We start from the raw sequence: 20,404 nt of genomic DNA, 5'->3' as shown, positions 1-20,404 counted from the left end.
ACACACACACACACACACACACACACACACACACACACACACACACACACATCTCCAATTCTCTTCTGCACCCAGTCACTACCCCTTTAGGCTGAAATGAACCACCAACCTACACCGTTCAACATGCCTCCATAAACTTCCTCCATATCCAAAGTGAGCCTTTCAAGGCAACCTAGGCCACTCTGTCACACATCGTCCTTCTTTCTGTCCCACACACTCCAAGCCGAGCAAGAAATGCACACCTCAAATGGCTGACAAGAAACTCGCCAACCCTTCTCCCAGCACTCTGCCTCCAGCTCACTGTACTTTTCTCTCTCTTCCTCTCGTGCACCTCCTCCATGTTCTCTTTCCAAGGTACAGACAATTCCCCTAAGATGGCCTGTTTTGTTGCACCTGACCAGATGACAATGTCAAGCCATGGTGGGGAATGGTGGATGGTGATGGGGTGTATTGTGTCGGGGGTGACGGTGGTGGGGTGGATGGGGAATGGGGTGGATGGTGGGAGAGGGCGGCCAATATATTTTGTGTTCTGATTGAATATATACTGTAAATCAGAAATCAGAACCCAACACGTATAAATAAAAAGGAACTGAGCACAAATTTATATTTATTTTAAATTATCAGTTGGTGCTGGAAGGGAGGATCAATACAAATTGATCAAAAACTGGATGGGAAAGTTGAACTTGCATCCTCACAGAGCAGACATGCCCCCATTACACAGCTTACTTCGGACGTCCGGCTGAGTTTTTACGACGTATGGAATGGAATGGTCTGGCATGGCTCGGAACAGTCTGGCATGGCTCGGCATGGCTCGGAATAGTCTGACATGATGTGGCATGGCTCAGAACGGTCTGGCATGGCTCGGAACGGTCTGACGTGGCTCGGAACGGTCTGGTACGGCTCGAACTGGTCTGGCATCGCTCGGCATGGCTCGGAACAATCTGGCACGATGCGGTATGGCTCGGAACGGTCTGGCATGATGCGGTATGGCTCGGAACGGTCTGGCATGATGTGGCATGGCTCAGAACGGTCTGGCATGGCTCGGAACGGTCTGACGTGGCTCGGAACGGTCTGGTACGGCTCGAACTGGTCTGGCATCGCTCGGCATGGCTCGGAACAATCTGGCACGATGCGGTATGGCTCGGAACGGTCTGGCATGATGCGGTATGGCTCGGAACGGTCTGGCATGATGCGGTATGGCTCGGAACGGTCTGGCATGATGTGGCATGGCTCAGAACGGTCTGGCATGGCTCAGAACGGTCTGGTACGGCTCTAACTGGTCTGGCATCGCTCGGCATGGCTCTGAACAATCTGGCATGATGCGGTATGGCTCGGAACGGTCCAGCATGATGCGGTATGACTCGGAACGGTCTGGCATGATGCGGTGTGGCTCGGAAAGATCTGGCACGCAGTATGGCTCGGCTCGGCTCGGCTCAAAGCGGCCCAAAATGGCACGGCTCGCTCACTTTTCGGCTATCAACATAATTGATGTGAAGGAACTTTTGTGATAGATTATTTTTTCTCTCAACAATATTTATAAAGCAGGTGATTTAATCGACTAAAGCATGACTAGTGAATATAGAAATGTTTTATTTTTCATTTGAAATTACATTATCACTTTGATAATAAATATATTCCTAAAATAATAATTGTCTTCCTTATGATCGACAAACCACAAGTAAATCCACAAGTCTGTGAGTTCTATTCTTCAACAACTGTGCCGTGATGGTGGTAATGGGCAGATGCTCTAGCCCCGTCATTTTTGACAGACTTTACACTTGTACTGTATATCATAATACTTCTTGAAGAAAAAGAAAAATATATAACAGTACATGGAAGGAGCTCACAAACAACCACAACCGCAGCCATAGCAGGAGCAACGACAACTCTGCGTTTATACACGATCCTTTTTCACGCATTACGCTTCGTTTTATATCCTCATTGACACGAGCATGTAAACGTGCAATATGTTTGTGAAGTACAACTTGCGATCTTTTGATTAAACCCCTCAGTGAAGTGATGGGTAGGCATGGCTGGTCACATCCAAAATGGCGTCCTGCATTCCGTAAAAGAGTCACACACACACTGATGTGATAGGAAATAGCAATGTGTGTTGTGTACCTCACCAGTCACCTACTGTAGTTACTGTAGTGTTTATAATAAATACTTACAACTTGAGTATCAATGATACCTTCGGTGCCATGAGGAACTTTGGAGGGAACTGTAGGGTGAGATGTATGATGGAGACTATGATATAGTCAGGTTCACTGTGTTTTTTCGTTCAAAATTTTTGGAGATTAGCAAAACTATACATTTTTGGAATATTCAGAGCATGAGGAATCCAAAAATTAATGTTGTCATTTGCGTCGACACCTTTGTGAAAATGACACTCAGGACAGTGATGAAGATCTGTAAAAGCATATTCCTGAACGGTATAGACCTCGTAGATCCTGCGTATAGGACTTATAGCTCCATCTGATACTAACAAGGCTGCTTTCTTGCTTTATAAACCCATACCTATAACTTCAAAGGACTTGCAATATCATGTATTATGTAATACAGTTATATCACAAATATAAAGACAATGGTTTTCAATCATCTTTGTTTGTTGCTTTTCTATAATCCTGAGCACTAGTTTGAGGCCTTTATTGGATTCCTTGACCCAGAAAACATAGGATTAGCATATTTAATCAAGTTTATAGGTTGACGAGAAGCAGAGATAGCGCAAAATATGTATTTTATGGCGGCCATTTTGAAAATCCAAAATGGCGGCCATGCAGGTGTCTGCGCAAATGCCAACATTGATTTTCAGATTATCCATGCTCTGATGATTCCAAAAATGTACAGGTTTGCTAATCTCCCAAAATTTTGAACGAAATTATATTTGTTAACATAATGAACCTGAATAATATACCGTGGGCTGCCACAGAAGTACTTGCTGGAAGCTGACCTTGTTGAAAAGCATACTGACTCTCTCATTTGTTTTTATTTCTCCAGAACATCATCAAGAAGGTGAATGGGCAGAAATTTGTGTACAAGTTCGTATCGTTCCCCAACATCATGAAAAGCGAGGGCTCACCGCTGTGCAGGCCCGACTCCGAGCGTCGCGACGCTCCATCGCCCGAGACCTACGGGGGCCGCTCCGATGATTCTGATTGTCCGGTGCTGCGGATAAAAGCCGAGCCCGGCAGCCCATCCTGTGGTGCTGAAGAATTCGCATCTCGTGGTGTGGGCACTCGACACTCTTCACTTGCTCTTTACTCCATACATCCTCCCCCACCAAGACCAAGCTCGATCCAAACCCTCATGCAGCTGGACCAGCAGCTGTGTCACAGTGTAGTTGACCACGACAAAGAACCACAGGCACTTGCAATGACTCCTTCATCTCATGCAGTTCCCATGATGGTCTCAGATAACAGCCCAGATGAGGATGAGCCCCTGAACCTCTCCGTGACTCTGGCATCCGCAAGGCGGCCTGTCCCTGTGACAACTATGAGCACCTCGCTACCTCCGGCGTCTGGAATTGCCATCACCACACGAGTCATTGTGGCACCAGGACAACGCACCAAGTCGAAACCTTGTGGTCTCGATTTGAAAGCTTCTCCTGTGCCGGATCCACTACCGATTCGAGGTCATGGCCTGGCCCTGGAGACCGGGACCATGCACTCCCAAAGCCCGACGGTCCCAATAGTCTGTGGAGCTCTTCCCCATAACTTCTACGGTGCCAGCGTGAGTGTTCTCATTATTAAAAACAAAACAAAAAAAATAAACACCTGCCCTTCTGAGCATTAACATCTTGTGCAATTTAAATGAATAAGGAGATCTATGTTTATACAGTAGTGGAGACATTTACCCTCGATGTTTCATTCTCTCTGCAAGGTTGAGGTTCATGGAGAGCAAGGTAAGTGGTGTATGATCTGGCAATGGGTCAGCGGGGAAACTCTTGGGCACACCAAGCCGCCCCAACAACTCCAGGCAAAATACTGGAATGAGCAAACAGGAAAAGAGGAGAGAGGGAGGAGGGGAGGAAACACTGAGACCTGCAAGTAAATTAATTAATTACATTCGTCAGGTTAGTCTCTTTCTTGACTGCCACTGGTAACATGTAATCCAGTGCTACCTGCTGCATGGTCGGGTCGTTGGCATCTAAACCGACTACCCTCACTGGCTTGCCAGTGGGGACGGTGATTGTGACATCCTGCAGGACCAAAATTAATACCTGTTAAAGGGCGGATGACCTCCCTTCAGCAGCCATCCAGTAAGGAGATGGTGTCTCCTAAAAAACACCCATCCGGTTGGACCGGTTTTTGAGGTAGTAGGTTGTAGACAGCAACTGCTCAGGGCTCTACTACCGTTCGGACTTAGAAGCGTTAAAGTGGTGCCCGGAACCATCTTGCACTCTCCGCGTCAGGATTGCTGGTCTTCCTGTCTCACTCAAACTATATATACCGGGCTACCTTCAATCTCTGTTTCTCACAAACAAACACCATACACTTTTCATCACACACTTTCCTTGCTCATTTTCACTCCTCACCTTTACATTCTCTTTCTTTTATTTCTCTTTCCTCACATTTATCAATGCAGCTCTTTTATTTAAGGCCTGGCCTCGATGAGGACTATGTAGGCCGTGACTGGAGCCTTCAACATTAACAAAAAACGTGTTGGATTAACCGAGATGATGGGTCAGGATGTGGAGTGACATGATAAGGTGATGCACTGCCTGCTTAAGGACTTGGGCAACACAACTTCTGGAATGCGGTTCCATAGATGGGAGAAGCGGACAATAAAAGAGTTGAGGTGTGCAGTCAGCCTGGATTTTGGTAGTTTAACCAGGAGGGGTTTATTGGAAGAACTTGCATGTCCTGGAGGTGTTGGGGAGGGTTGGTGGACTGAAAGAGAAGAGGATCTTTCATCTCTTTTGAACAGAGGAGAGGCGGTAGAAAATAGAGACCACTGACCCGTCGGTGATGCTAGAGCACCAGGCCGTGAGTTTCCCCTTCATTGTGGGAGATGGAAAAAAATGTTTAAAGCTTTGGATGTCACAGAATCCCATAGAGACAAAGTTGATGCTGGAATTCTGGCTAATAGGAGAGAGCAGTACTCCATTTAGTTATGGACAAAGGCCTTGTAGCCCATGAGTAGTGGTGTATTGGAACGATGAGCAGTAACTTTGCAATTTATACAGCTGGCTTTGAAAGCCAGCTCCATGTGGCCATCCCAGGGGAGGCCATGACAGATGGCAAGGCCAAGATGTTCAAGAGACTGAACCTTTCCCTGGGGATGACCATGTAAATAGGTAGGTGGGTTCGTTTTTAATTTCTTCTATTTTTTTTTAACGTTGAAGGCTCCTTCACGGACTATGAGTCCTCATCGAGGCCAGGCCTTGAATAAAAGAGCTCCAGTGATAGGAAAGTGAAGAAAGAGGGAATAGTCTGAGTTTTTGAGGAAGTAAAAAATCTGCTGTCTGAAAAGGGGAAGGTCGGAAGTGTTTGGAAAAATATGGGAAGGGAAAGAGTTCCAGAGTTTGGCAGTGGAGGGGAAGAAACAAACATCATACTGGGCCACCCTTGAGTTGCCAATGGCCACACAATAATCATGTGATGTAGCGGCTTGTCGAGCATTCCGTGGTCTCGCTAATGGCGGAGGTATACAGGCAGCAAGTTCTTGGGAGCAGAAACCGAAGTAATATCTGTAGAAAAGAGAAAGAGAGAGGCAACTTGATGGTGTAATTTGAGCAGATCGAGTCTTGAGGTCAGTTTAGGAGAGTTGATAAGTCGAATTACTTTGGATTCAATTTTCTCCAGGAAATATATGGAGCTAGACCCGTCCCAGATGTGAGAGCGGTTATCTATACAAGGACAAAGCAATCCTTTATATAGTTGAAGCAACTGTTGGGAGGAGAATAATCTTCGACACCTGAACAGAATGTTTCTTCTGTTTGACGATCATTCCAGAATGATAGTGTGGGATTTTCCAGGATTTAAGGAGATGTTTCATGTATCAGGTGAGTGTTTTATCTTTTAGAGAGAGAGAGAGAGAGAGAGAGAGAGAGAGAGACAGCGACAGCGACAGCGACAGCGACAGCGATAGCTGATGTCTGCCTAGCAGAGAGATTGGGTTACTGTACAACAAAATGTGGTGTCGTCTACAAAAAGGAAGAGAGGCTTCCTTCATAACAAAGCTTGATGGACACGGAACAGCACACAAAATAGTAACACTTCAAGAAGCAGTCGAGAAATGTGGAATAGTACACGAAAGGACCTTACAGAATGACCGCAACAACAACAACTACCATTGAGACTCATCGATAGATGTGCAATATGTTTGTGAAGTTGCTGTCTTTTGATTGAACCCCTCATCGATGGGACAGGTAGGCATGGCTACTCACATTGAAAGAGGTGACCAGGTTCAGCTCGGTTTCCAGACCATCGGACAGGAGCAAGATTGGGACCAAGACCCAACCTGGATTTTAGCCTCATTTTCGTGTTGCTGGTGAAATATTAATAGGAAAAAAATAGGATTTCTGTTCTGAGGCCTAAATACGTGCCCACATGAGTGCGCCTATGGACTTTTTTGGGTAATTTAAGGAGAGAAATGTCACGTTTTTGTGTACACTGTTGAGCTGGTGGAAGAGCTAGAATACGCAACAGAACATGGCAGAATAAGAACATGGTGGAAAGGTGGGAAACTCACCAAAAGCAGGGTAGAGGAGACACACAATGGAGTCACAAGATCCACTCGTGATGCCAATGATCGGCCATTGATGGAAAATGCATTTGCATCTCTCTTTTGTTGATAATACAACATTCTTCCTCACTCCGTTACTATATATAGGGGAAGCTGGGGTGAATTAGGATAATGGGGTACATTTCATCTCGCAGATATTCTTGGTCAATAATATTAAACTGATAATGAGGTAGTACTCAAGCCTGGTGTTGGCTTAGCGGTTCGGGTGCAGGCTTGGGATCCTAGGATCCTGGGTTCGAATCCCGGTCGATCGCTGAATTAACGCCAGGGGGGTTGACTCAGCCTGTCGTCCTTCCGAGGTCCGCAAATTGAGGACCGGTTCACTGGTAATTCCCTGCGTGTCACAAGAGGCGACTTACAAACATTGCTTCAAAAATGGGACAACGGTGCCAAAAAAAGGCCAACCCCCACCCTGTGGGGGAAAATGGCCTTTAAATGTGGTTCAATGAGGTAGTACTTGGTATCATTAGTAAGGAATAGCTACTGCAGGGGATGGCCTAATGTATCTATCCAATGTCTCACTGCATCTCAATTAACTATAACTATAAAAGGTGTGTGTGTGTGTATGTATTAAGTATATAAAGTCAATGGGATTTTGCGACATGCGGTGAGGTGTTGCTCCACAAGTCCCCTACCCCCCCCCCCTCCATTTCCCTCGCTCCTTCTCTCTGTCCACTTCTTTCTCTCCTCTCCTCCCTCTCTCCCTCTCTCCCCTGCCTTCTCTCTGTCCACTTCTCTCCCATCTCACTCTTTCTCCCCTCTCCTTCTCTTCCTCTCTCTCCTCCCTTCTCTCTGTCCACTTCTTTCTCTCCTCTCGCCCCTCTCTCTCCCCTCTCTCCCACCTCACTCTCTCTCTCCCACCTATCCCTCTCTCCCACCTCACTCTCTCTCTCCCACCTATCCCTCTGTCCCACCTCACTCTCTCTCTCTCCCACCTTCATTCTCTCTCCCCCTCTTTCTCTCTCCTCTCCCTCTTAGTATTCTCCTCAACAAAGCGATGGGTGGTATTTGCTAGTAAGTAGTAATTGGTAATAATCCTGATGAATAGTAGTTGGCATGGCGTTAGATCACACCAGCGCACAGACCGCCGCTCGCCATCAGTTCATGAATAAACAGAAGTTTTTGTTCATCCAAATGATCATTGGACAATGACCCTTTTCGGTGGTGGTCAATATTAATATATTGGGGAATCTCACCCTCACTGCGTATGTGCTCTATCACACTACAAAAATGGCATCCATTACTCCCCTCCCCACCCCCACTTCCCCTACTATCCCAGCTAATTCACCCCAGATACACTTTTTCTGAAATTCCGACTTCTTTCCTTGAAGTCCCAGGTGTGTCCATGTGTTTTTCTACCTCTCCCACCCCCCACCCCCCTTCCCACGCCTCCTACCCCCAAGCCCTCTCCCTCCCACAGATCTCCCGATGTCCCTGCTCCCAAATGTTGTACTTATGTGCTTCCCCCTCCCTCCCCATCTTGTCCCCCGCTCCCATTATCATATATTTTATGCGTCAGTTTGTCATTTTGTGATCAATGTTAGCTCTTAGATGAGCCTCGATCTTGTATACAAAAAAATTAAGAAACTGAATTGATTGTTTTAAATGCGAAATCCTCATGCAAACCATCTAATGCCACCGATGCCCTTCATTCCCAGCAGCCCCCAGTGCTCCTGGCTCCAAGCCCCATCATTCCTTCGCTCCATTTTTGGAGCTCCTTGAGCCCTGTGCCGGCTCTTAGTCCTGGAGCTCGACTCCCCACTTGCGGGCTCTCCTTCCAGGTAATCTTGCCTCACCTACACCGATCACATTGACAACTCGACAGGTGAAACATGTGACTTGGTACCTGTGATTTTATCCCAGAATCCAAGCATCATGAACTGGGCACTGAAATGGGAACAGCAACGTGAAAAGACAGTGGGAGCAGTTGAGCCATATGTGGATAAAACAAACAAGGAAATGGATAAAAGCAAAAGAGGAGAGAGTAGGGGAGGAAACAAACTACCTGTAACCTGAAAGTAACATGGTTCTGTTGGGTATGGTTAATATGGGTAAATATTATGGGAAGGGGTGAGGTTATGGTGAATACATGGTGATGGGTAAATACAAATGAAGAGATTTATAGACAGAGATGAAGGCAATTATTTGCAATCACAACATCTCCATATATGAGACTGATGTCACGTGTTTGTGCCCCGAATAGCACACAGAAGTAAGACAATTTGATACAGGCACAACTTGGGTACTCATGTTATAGGAAGTGGGAGAAAAGTTATAGGGAATGGGAGAAAAGCTTGTACATGAGGGGATGGGAGAAATACAAGGGACACAAGGAGGGTTTATCATGGAAGGACCTTAATTGGACAAGGTGTACGTAGGATGGCAAATGGTAGTTGGGGAGAGTTCTTGAAAGGGAACCAAAAGGAGATGAGTGAAAGGTGGGCAAGAGGGCATAGAGCAGATCCTGATGGAACCAGTCCCAGGCAGTCTTGAAAGAGCAAAAGAAAAGCATGGCCAGTCCTTGTTAAGCTGCAGACCAACCCTCAATACCGACATCAACCTGGACTGCTTAAGGTACTGGAAGCTCTCTGGATTTGGCCATTGGGATTGAGTCTTTCACCACAAAATCTCAGGGGCAGAGGAGCTACAGGAGAGACTTGTGAGATTGAAAGAGTAAATGTTATGCCAGATAATACGAGTCATTTGGATATATCAATTAGATTTGGACATATCATTTGTCGGACATATCATTTGGACATATCAGTTGCACTTGTATTCTAGCCTCTTATTATTTACCATGAGGATATTGATAAATGATTTTTTTTTTCTTTTCATTGAGAAGCGATAAACCAAACACTTTATAAACAATAACATAAAACAACATAAAAATGGGTTATTAAACTTGAAAAACAATAACGTAATGCAACCTAACCATGTATTACTAAACTTTACAAACAATAACATGATACACTCTAACCATGTATTATTAAACTTTAAAAACAATAACATGATACAACCTAACCGTTAAACACAAAACTTTTAAAACAATAACATACAACCGAACCATGAAATATTAAACTTTATAAACAACAACATAATACACTCTAACCATGTATTATTAAACTTTAAAAACAATAACATGATACAACCTAACTAGGTATTATTAAACTTTTAAAACAATAACATAAAACAACATAAAAATGGGTTATTAAACTTGAAAAACAATAACGTAATGCAACCTAACCATGTATTACTAAACTTTACAAACAATAACATGATACACTCTAACCACGTATTATTAAACTTTAAAAACAATAACATGATACAACCTAACCGTTAAACACAAAACTTTTAAAACAATAACATACAACCGAACCATGAAATATTAAACTTTATAAACAACAACATAATACACTCTAACCATGTATTATTAAACTTTAAAAACAATAACATGATACAACCTAACTAGGTATTATTAAACTTTAAAAACAATAACATAAAACAACATAAAAATGGGTTATTAAACTTTAAAAACAATAACGTAATGCAACCTAACCATGTATTACTAAACTTTACAAACAATAACATAATACACTCTAACCACATATTATTAAACTTTCAAAACAATAACATAATACAACCTAACCATGTATTACTAAACTTTACAAACAATAACATAATACACTCTAACCACGTATTATTAAACTTTAAAAACAATAACATAATACACTCTAACCACGTATTATTAAACTTTAAAAACAATAACATAATACAACCTAACCATGTATTACTAAACTTTACAAACAATAACATAATACAACCTAACCATGTATTACTAAACTTTACAAACAATAACATAATACAACCTAACCATGTATTACTAAACTTTAAAAACAATAACATAATACACTCTAACCACGTATTATTAAACTTTAAAAACAATAACATGACACAACCTAACCGTTAAGCATAAAACTTTTAAAACAATAACATACAACCGAACCATGAAATATTAAACTTTATAAACAACAACATAATACACTCTAACCATGTATTATTAAACTTTAAAAACGATAACATGATACAACCTAACTAGGTATTATTAAACTTTAAAAACAATAACATGATACAACCTAACCATGTATTACTAAACTTTAAAAACAATAACATGATACAACCTAACTAGGTATTATTAAACTTTAAAAACAATAACATGATACAACCTAACCATGTATTACTAAACTTTACAAACAATAACATAATACACTCTAACCACGTATTATTAAACTTTAAAAACAATAACATGATACAACCTAACCGTTAAACATAAAACTTTTAAAACAATAACATGACACAACCGAACCATGAAATATTAAACTTTATAAACAATAACATAATACACTCTAACCATGTATTATTAAACTTTAAAAACAATAACATGATACAACCTAACTAGGTATTATTAAACTTTAAAAACAATAACATGATACAACCTAACCATGTATTACTAAACTTTACAAACAATAACATAATACACTCTAACCATGTATTACTAAACTTTACAAACAATAACATAATACACTCTAACCACGTATTATTAAACTTTAAAAACAATAACATGATACAACCTAACCGTTAAACATAAAACTTTTAAAACAATAACATGACACAACCGAACCATGAAATATTAAACTTTATAAACAATAACATAATACACTCTAACCATGTATTATTAAACTTTAAAAACAATAACATGATACAACCTAACTAGGTATTATTAAACTTTAAAAACAATAACATGATACAACCTAACCATGCATTACTAAACTTAAAAAACAATAACATGATACAACCTAACCATGTATTACTAAACTTTATAAACAATAACATAATACACTCTAACCATGTATTACTAAACTTTACAAACAATAACATAATACACTCTAACCATGTATAATTAAACTTTAAAAACAATAACATGATACAACCTAACCGTTAAACATAAAACTTTTAAAACAATAACATGACACAACCTAACCATGAAATATTAAACTTTATAAACAATAACATGATACAACCTAACCATGTATTACTAAACTTTATAACCAATAACATAATACACTCTAACCACGTATTACTAAACTTTACAAACAATAACATAATACACTCTAACCATGTATTACTAAACTTTACAAACAATAACACAATACAACCTAACCATGTATTACTAAACTTTACAAACAATAACATAATACACTCCAACCATGTATTATTAAACTTTAAAAACAATAACATAATACAACCTAACCATGTATTACTAAACTTTACAAACAATAACATAATACACTCTAACCATGTATTATTAAACTTTAAAAACAATAACATGATACAACCTAACCGTTAAACATAAAACTTTTAAAACAATAACATGACACAACCTAACCATGAAATATTAAACTTTATAAACAATAACATGATACACTCTAACCATGTATTATTAAACTTTAAAAACAATAACATGATACACTCTAACCATGTATTATTAAACTTTAAAAACAATAATATGATACACTCCAACCATGTATTATTAAACTTTAAAAACAATAACATGACACAACCTAACCGTTAAGCATAAAACTTTTAAAACAATAACATACAACCGAACCATGAAATATTAAACTTTATAAACAACAACATAATACACTCTAACCATGTATTATTAAACTTTAAAAACAATAACATGATACAACCTAACTAGGTATTATTAAACTTTAAAAACAATAACATGATACAACCTAACCATGTATTACTAAACTTTAAAAACAATAACATGATACAACCTAACTAGGTATTATTAAACTTTAAAAACAATAACATGATACAACCTAACCATGTATTACTAAACTTTACAAACAATAACATAATACACTCTAACCACGTATTATTAAACTTTAAAAACAATAACATGATACAACCTAACCGTTAAACATAAAACTTTTAAAACAATAACATGACACAACCGAACCATGAAATATTAAACTTTATAAACAATAACATAATACACTCTAACCATGTATTATTAAACTTTAAAAACAATAACATGATACAACCTAACTAGGTATTATTAAACTTTAAAAACAATAACATGATACAACCTAACCATGTATTACTAAACTTTACAAACAATAACATAATACACTCTAACCATGTATTACTAAACTTTACAAACAATAACATAATACACTCTAACCACGTATTATTAAACTTTAAAAACAATAACATGATACAACCTAACCGTTAAACATAAAACTTTTAAAACAATAACATGACACAACCGAACCATGAAATATTAAACTTTATAAACAATAACATAATACACTCTAACCATGTATTATTAAACTTTAAAAACAATAACATGATACAACCTAACTAGGTATTATTAAACTTTAAAAACAATAACATGATACAACCTAACCATGCATTACTAAACTTTAAAAACAATAACATGATACAACCTAACCATGTATTACTAAACTTTATAAACAATAACATAATACACTCTAACCATGTATTACTAAACTTTACAAACAATAACATAATACACTCTAACCATGTATAATTAAACTTTAAAAACAATAACATGATACAACCTAACCGTTAAACATAAAACTTTTAAAACAATAACATGACACAACCTAACCATGAAATATTAAACTTTATAAACAATAACATGATACAACCTAACCATGTATTACTAAACTTTATAACCAATAACATAATACACTCTAACCACGTATTACTAAACTTTACAAACAATAACATAATACACTCTAACCATGTATTACTAAACTTTACAAACAATAACACAATACAACCTAACCATGTATTACTAAACTTTACAAACAATAACATAATACACTCCAACCATGTATTATTAAACTTTAAAAACAATAACATAATACAACCTAACCATGTATTACTAAACTTTACAAACAATAACATAATACACTCTAACCATGTATTATTAAACTTTAAAAACAATAACATGATACAACCTAACCGTTAAACATAAAACTTTTAAAACAATAACATGACACAACCTAACCATGAAATATTAAACTTTATAAACAATAACATGATACACTCTAACCATGTATTATTAAACTTTAAAAACAATAACATGATACACTCTAACCATGTATTATTAAACTTTAAAAACAATAACATGATACACTCCAACCATGTATTATTAAACTTTAAAAACAATAACATGATACACTCTAACCACGTATTATTAAACTTTAAAAACAATAACATGATACAACCTAACCGTTAAACATAAAACTTTTAAAACAATAACATGACACAACCTAACCATGAAATATTAAACTTTATAAACAATAACATAATACACTCTAACCATGTATTATTAAACTTTAAAAACAATAACATGATACAACCTAACTAGGTATTATTAAACTTTAAAAACAATAACATGATACAACCTAACCATGCATTACTAAACTTTAAAAACAATAACATAATACAACCTAACCATGTATTATTAAACTTTACAAACAATAACATAATACACTCTAACCATGTATTATTAAACTTTAAAAACAATAACATGATACACTCTAACCACGTATTATTAAACTTTAAAAACAATAACATGATACAACCTAACCATTAAACATAAAACTTTTAAAACAATAACATACAACCGAACCATGAAATATTAAACTTTATAAACAATAACATAATACACTCTAACCATGTATTATTAAACTTTAAAAACAATAACATGATACAACCTAACTAGGTATTATTAAACTTTAAAAACAATAACATGATACAACCTAACCATGTATTACTAAGCGTTAAAAACAATAACATGATACAACCTAACTAGGTATTATTAAACTTTAAAAACAATAACATGATACAACCTAACCAGGTATTATTAAACTTTATAAACAATAACATAATACACTCTAACCATGTATTATTAAACTTTAAAAACAATAACATGATACAACCTAACCATGTATTACCAAACTTTACAAACAATAACATAATACACTCTAACCACGTATTATTAAACTTTAAAAACAATAACATGACACAACCTAACCGTTAAACATAAAACTTTTAAAACAATAACATACAACCGAACAATGAAATATTAAACTTTATAAACAACAACATAATACACTCGAACCATGTATTATTAAACTTTAAAAACAATAACATGATACAACCTAACCATGCATTACTAAACTTTAAAAACAATAACATAATACAACCTAACCATGTATTACTAAACTTTACAAACAAGAACATAATACAACCTAACCATGTATTACTAAACTTTACAAACAATAACATAATACACTCTAACCATGTATTATTAAACTTTAAAAACAATAACATGACACAACCTAACCGTTAAACATAAAACTTTAAAAACAATAACATAACACAACCTAACCATTAAATATAAAACTTTTAAAACAATAACATAATACGCTCTAACCACGTATTATTAAACTTTAAAAACAACAACATGACACAACCTAACCGTTAAATATAAAACTTTAAAAACAATAACATACAACCGAACCATGAAATATTAAACTTTATAAACAATAACAATACACTCTAACCACGTATTATTTAACTTTAAAAACATTACCAACATAAAACAATCATAATATTATCCTGTCACCCGTGATTAACACCACAGGATGACGGGTAGCCGATCGGTCTTACTCCGAGGCGAGCGAGCCAAAAATTGGCCGTACTTTTTATAGTGTGTGCGAGACTGAAGTGCTTACCTGCACAGAGCTCACAGGGGTTTATCCGAAACCCACAACAAAGAAACACGACACAACAAATGAAATGCAACACAATAATGGTTTAATTTTAAAAATGCAATACGATTAAACCGACTGGTCATTTTTAAGTACGTCACCCCGACCAATCCCCGAAATGGTGAAGTGAAAGATGAGGTAAAACGAAATCCAAATTTTGAGACGCCTCCATTCAGACACAAAAACAGACAAGGGGAAAGAGAAAATAAAAGAAAATCCCCCCTGTCTGCCGGCACTCAGCTCTGGTCTCGACGAGCACTTTGGTGGGGTCGGTCCACGAGAGGACCACTTGTTGAAGCACACAAAAAATGGCGTCGGTCAATCGTGTGAGCACACCGAGCCGTGCAGCAGGCAGCCAAACGTCTCCCGCTCAATCCCGGGGCAGCCAGCACAACACGGTCCCCAGCTCCCCAGAAGAGCACCGAGTCAAACAACACCCCTCCTTCAACACGGCAAAGTCTCCACAAAGCTCCGAAATATTCTCTTCACAGGCACACACGAGACAAGCGACCGCCCACCACGAAGAGAGAGAGAGAGAGAGAGAGAGAGAGAGAGAGACAGACAGACAGACAGACAGAGACAGAGACAGAGACAGAGACAGACACACGGAGAGACAGACACACGGAGAGAGAGACACACGGAGAGAGAGACACGGAGAGAGAGACACGGAGAGAGAGACACGGAGAGAGAGACACGGAGAGAGAGAGAGACGGAGAGAGAGACGGGGAGAGAGAGACGGAGAGAGAGACGGAGAGAGAGACAGACAGACGTTCCTTTTTCAGCCAAAACTACCGAGAGAGCTATTATTTGTTCAACGGTCGTTTTTCCCAGAACCTTCTCGCTCTGACGTCACCCTGACGTCACCCCGACCAATCCCTGAGTTCCACTTAATCTTCCCGTTGTCGGACTCGACCAATGATGAACTTCGGGGCGTGGCCTTTTTCCTTGCTCGATTGGTGGGCGGGGTTAATTGTGTATTGAGAATGTTCGGCTCTGCTCGGGAATGTTCAGGTTTCTGTCGGAAGTTATGTCGGTTGTGGTTGTTTAATGGTGTGGGTATTTATGGCCGGCTTGTTATAATTGTAAGAACATAAGAGAAATCACAGGAGGCAATCACATACTGGGGTGATTAGCCTTAGACCCTACCTCATTAACACACCACCACCCCCGTGTGGTGACATGTAAACGATCTTAAGCTCACAGTTTTTCTACTTAAATGCATCGAGATCGCTTCCTACTTGCTCACGGTCCATACTACCCTACACCGTTCTATCTCCACTATGGTATTTCAGCACCTACCCCCACAAACGTAACAATTGTATTACTAAAAATGCTTTCTCTGCTCATATTGAGATTAAATTATATAATATCTCATCCCGTAACCCCTCTCATCCTGCAGTTTCCTCCATCGTTGGCAGGACTCGTTGCCTCCATGCCTCTTTCAGGGAGTGAGGGTACACTCTCTCCTCCACGCCTGCCTGCACTCTCATCCACCGTCCTTCGCGCACTCTCCGACTGAGCGCCCCGTCCACTTCCGTGCGCTGCGAGCTGGCCCTCGCAGTGGTCACAAACACTGAATGTTCCTCTTGCTATGTATTTTTTTTATCGTGTTTTGTTATTACATGTCTAACCCAAACATGCTGCACTTGAAAATTGTTTTTTTTACTTCGAAGTATTTTGTTAAGAATGAAATTACTACTTTTGAGTATTTTTCTATCGCCATGACATGAAAAGGATTTGCTGGTTCAAAATGGTGACGCTCTTTTTCTCTGCGGTCTCTACAAAACCTCTAGAAAAGAAGGCGGAATGCAGCGATTATATTGTTTTTAAAGCTAAGGAATTAACTTACATCTTTTGATAAAATTCATTATTAATCTTTTTTAAGTACCCGTAGCCAGTGACGTGAGTAATTGGACTCCTCAAAAATCCCACAAATAACCCCCATGGACTCGGGCAGGTTCCTGGCATGAGGCAATGACCAATTAGTGAGAGTCATGTGTAATGTTTTCCTGTTTACCTTTACCTGAACCTCAGTAATGCTGGTCATTTTTAAATATATATTTTTTCTAAGTACCACACAACCACCGAGTCTTATAATCTATCGTATCTCGATGAAAAATCATTGGAGATATCTGTGAGGGCCCCTCATCTCTTGCACCACAACCTTGTACTTGAGTAATGGAATACTTTGGTGTTTACTCCACATGGGATAACATGTGGCCGTTACCAATCATCACCACGTGAGACCACTGACCATCTCCATTTGTGTGTTGATGATAAAGGTTGTGAAAATGAGATCGTACAGATCCTGTGCCAAATGGCACACATGGAGTCAGTTACGAAGTGTTTTAATAGGTCTGCTGGTCGGCCTGACATCTGCTTGGTAGCTAGGCCTCTGCTTGGTAGCTAGGCCTCTGCTACTTTTTTTGTGCTGTTTGTGGTGACAGACCAGTCAGCACAATGAGGAGACATAAAGCTTTAAAACGATCATCTATAATAGTTATTTTGACTCGTAAACTATACTTTATAAGCTGGCTGTTTACACATTTTGTTTTCTATTCATGATGGCCGATTTGTTTGGATCAGAAAGTATTCCATGCATGGTTCTAGTTCAGGGCGGCCTCCACGTCAAACCAAAGACGGCCGTTCCTCCCCTTGAGGGGTTAACATTGAGCTGGACTCGAGCCTTCCAGAGGCAATGGATTTGTAACGATGAGTGAAAGTGTGACCCATAAGGGTGCACAGACGAGCTGGCCTCGCTAGACCTATCCCACGTGGTTGTCCAGACACGTGTCGAGAGACATATCTACCTATTCCAGCATCCGCATGTTGTCTGCTTGGTCACGGGGTCCTGTGGGCCTGCTTCCTTAGTGTGGTGCAACCTTTGGTTGTTCCGTTAAGTCTTCGCATTACTAATGATTAAAAAGTTTCACCAAAAAAAACCTTTGCAGGACAAAGTTTCCGAGGTTGTTTTGGAATGCAATTCAAATTCCTACTTGGGATTCCAGTGCTTCACATAGTGTTCACTTTGAAGGAAACCTTAGTCATTCCAAGCGGTGAACGTTCAAGTTTGTTTTCGCATTTAAAGCTCCATCCATGATGGAGGACCATGGCGTGGACCTTTTGGGTGACGTTACTATGCTCGGTGAAGTTAAAATGCATAAACTCTAGAGGAGTTGGAGGCATTCTGATGGAAAATGTTTTGTGTAACTTCATGTTGCTCTACTTTTTATGGCTGTGCCAGTGTGTTCCATTCCGCACAGTTGTGTGTGATTCAAGAAGTTTGTCTAAAAGCCTGACCTTAAACCTGACCCTTACCTTAAACCTGACCCGTACCTTAAACCTGACCCTTGCCTTAAACCTGACCCTCACCTTAAACCTGACCCTTACCTTAAACCTGACCATCACCTTAAACCTGACCCTTACCTTAAACCTGACCCTTACCTAAAACCTGACCCTCACTTTAAACCTGACCCTTACCTTAAACCTGACCCTTACCTTAAACCTGACCCTCACCTTAAACCTGACCCTAACCTAAAACCTGACCCTCACCTAAAACCTGACCCTCACTTTAAACCTGACCCTCACTTTAAACCTGACCCTCACCTTAAACCTGACCCTCACCTAAAGCTGACCCCCATCTAAAACCTGAATCTAAAATCTAAAACCTAAAAACCTCATCGAAAACCTAAAACCTGATCCTCACTTTAAACCTGACCCTCACCTTAAACCTGACCCTCACCTTAGACCTGACCCTCACCTTAAACCTGACCCTCACCTTAGACCTGACCCTCACCTTAAACCTGACCCTCACCTTAAACCTGACCCTCACCTTAGACCTGACCCTCACCTTAGACCTGACCCTCACCTTAGACCTGACCCTCACCTAAAACCTGACCCTGACCCTCTATAAAAAAACCTTCATATCAACATTCAGTTTCCCTTAATATTTCCCCCTTCATGATGAAACATTTTGCCCCACTCCCTCACCTCCACCTTCTCTCCTTTGTTCCCAGAGCGAAACCAAGAGAAGCCGCTTCCCCTCGTGCCCTCCCCAACCCCTTTCTCTCTCTCCCCTGTTTCCCAAACCAAAACCCAACTCCCCTCCGCGCCCACCCCATCAATTTCCCAATGGCCTATGCAATACGCATTACATAATAAGAGAATGCTTTATTTTATTTTATCAACTTTTCTTATCGATTTTTGTACAAAACTCGTAAAAGGCATTTAAGGGGTTATTCTAGAAACAGGTAAGTTTGAGTTTTTTATGTCGATTTTTCCATGAACAAAATAAAAACCAGAAATGTCCAAAAGTTTATTTTCATCATTTCGTGTCTCGAGGAAACATGTGCATCACATCCTCCTCACCTACACATGTGCACCCCCCTCACCCACGCAGGTGCACCACTCCTCACCCACTATGGGAACACCCCCAACGCCATCCACTAAAGAGCAATTGCATGGTGCATCACTGAAATGGTAAACCAACGATTATATATATATATATATATATATATATATATATATATATATATTTTGTATACAAGATCGAGGCTCGTGAAAGAGCTAACATTTATCACACAAAAAGACAAACCGACACACAAAACACAAAAAACAAGGGGAGCGGCAGACAAGAGCTAAGCTAAACAAGACAAGACAAGACAAGACAAGAGCTAAGCTAAGCTAAAATCGTAAAATTTCATCTGAAAAATCGTCAATTTTCATTCAATTAACCTGAAAATTAAAGAGCAGTTGCATGGTGCATCACTGAATTGGGAAAG

At 39.4% G+C, this 20,404-nt stretch overlaps 1 protein-coding gene across 7 annotated transcripts in view; it reads left to right on the top strand.

The window, feature by feature from the left end:
* Positions 1–19,930, top strand: part of LOC137418670 (ETS domain-containing protein Elk-3) — a 66,715-nt gene extending 46,785 nt beyond the window's left edge. For 5 of the 7 annotated variants that reach the window (XM_068104789.2, XM_068104797.2, XM_068104760.2 and 2 more), the window contains 3 exons: positions 2,998–3,729; positions 8,406–8,528; positions 17,023–19,930. In XM_068104789.2, the coding sequence (XP_067960890.2) occupies positions 2,998–3,729; positions 8,406–8,528; positions 17,023–17,142 (975 nt within the window). In that variant the 3' untranslated portion in view covers positions 17,143–19,930. The remainder of the gene's footprint in view (positions 1–2,997; positions 3,730–8,405; positions 8,529–17,022) is intronic. The other 2 variants (XM_078770715.1, XM_068104766.2) reach the window with 1 other exon arrangement.
* The last annotated feature ends 474 nt before the right edge of the window (positions 19,931–20,404 follow it).

Source organism: Myxine glutinosa, chromosome 1 (assembly GCF_964187855.1).
Source record: "Myxine glutinosa chromosome 1, kmMyxGlut1.1, whole genome shotgun sequence".
Classification (NCBI taxonomy): Eukaryota; Metazoa; Chordata; class Myxini; order Myxiniformes; family Myxinidae; genus Myxine; species Myxine glutinosa.
Note: the sequence above shows the minus strand (reverse complement) of the source record. Positions and strands in the feature narration are given on the sequence as shown.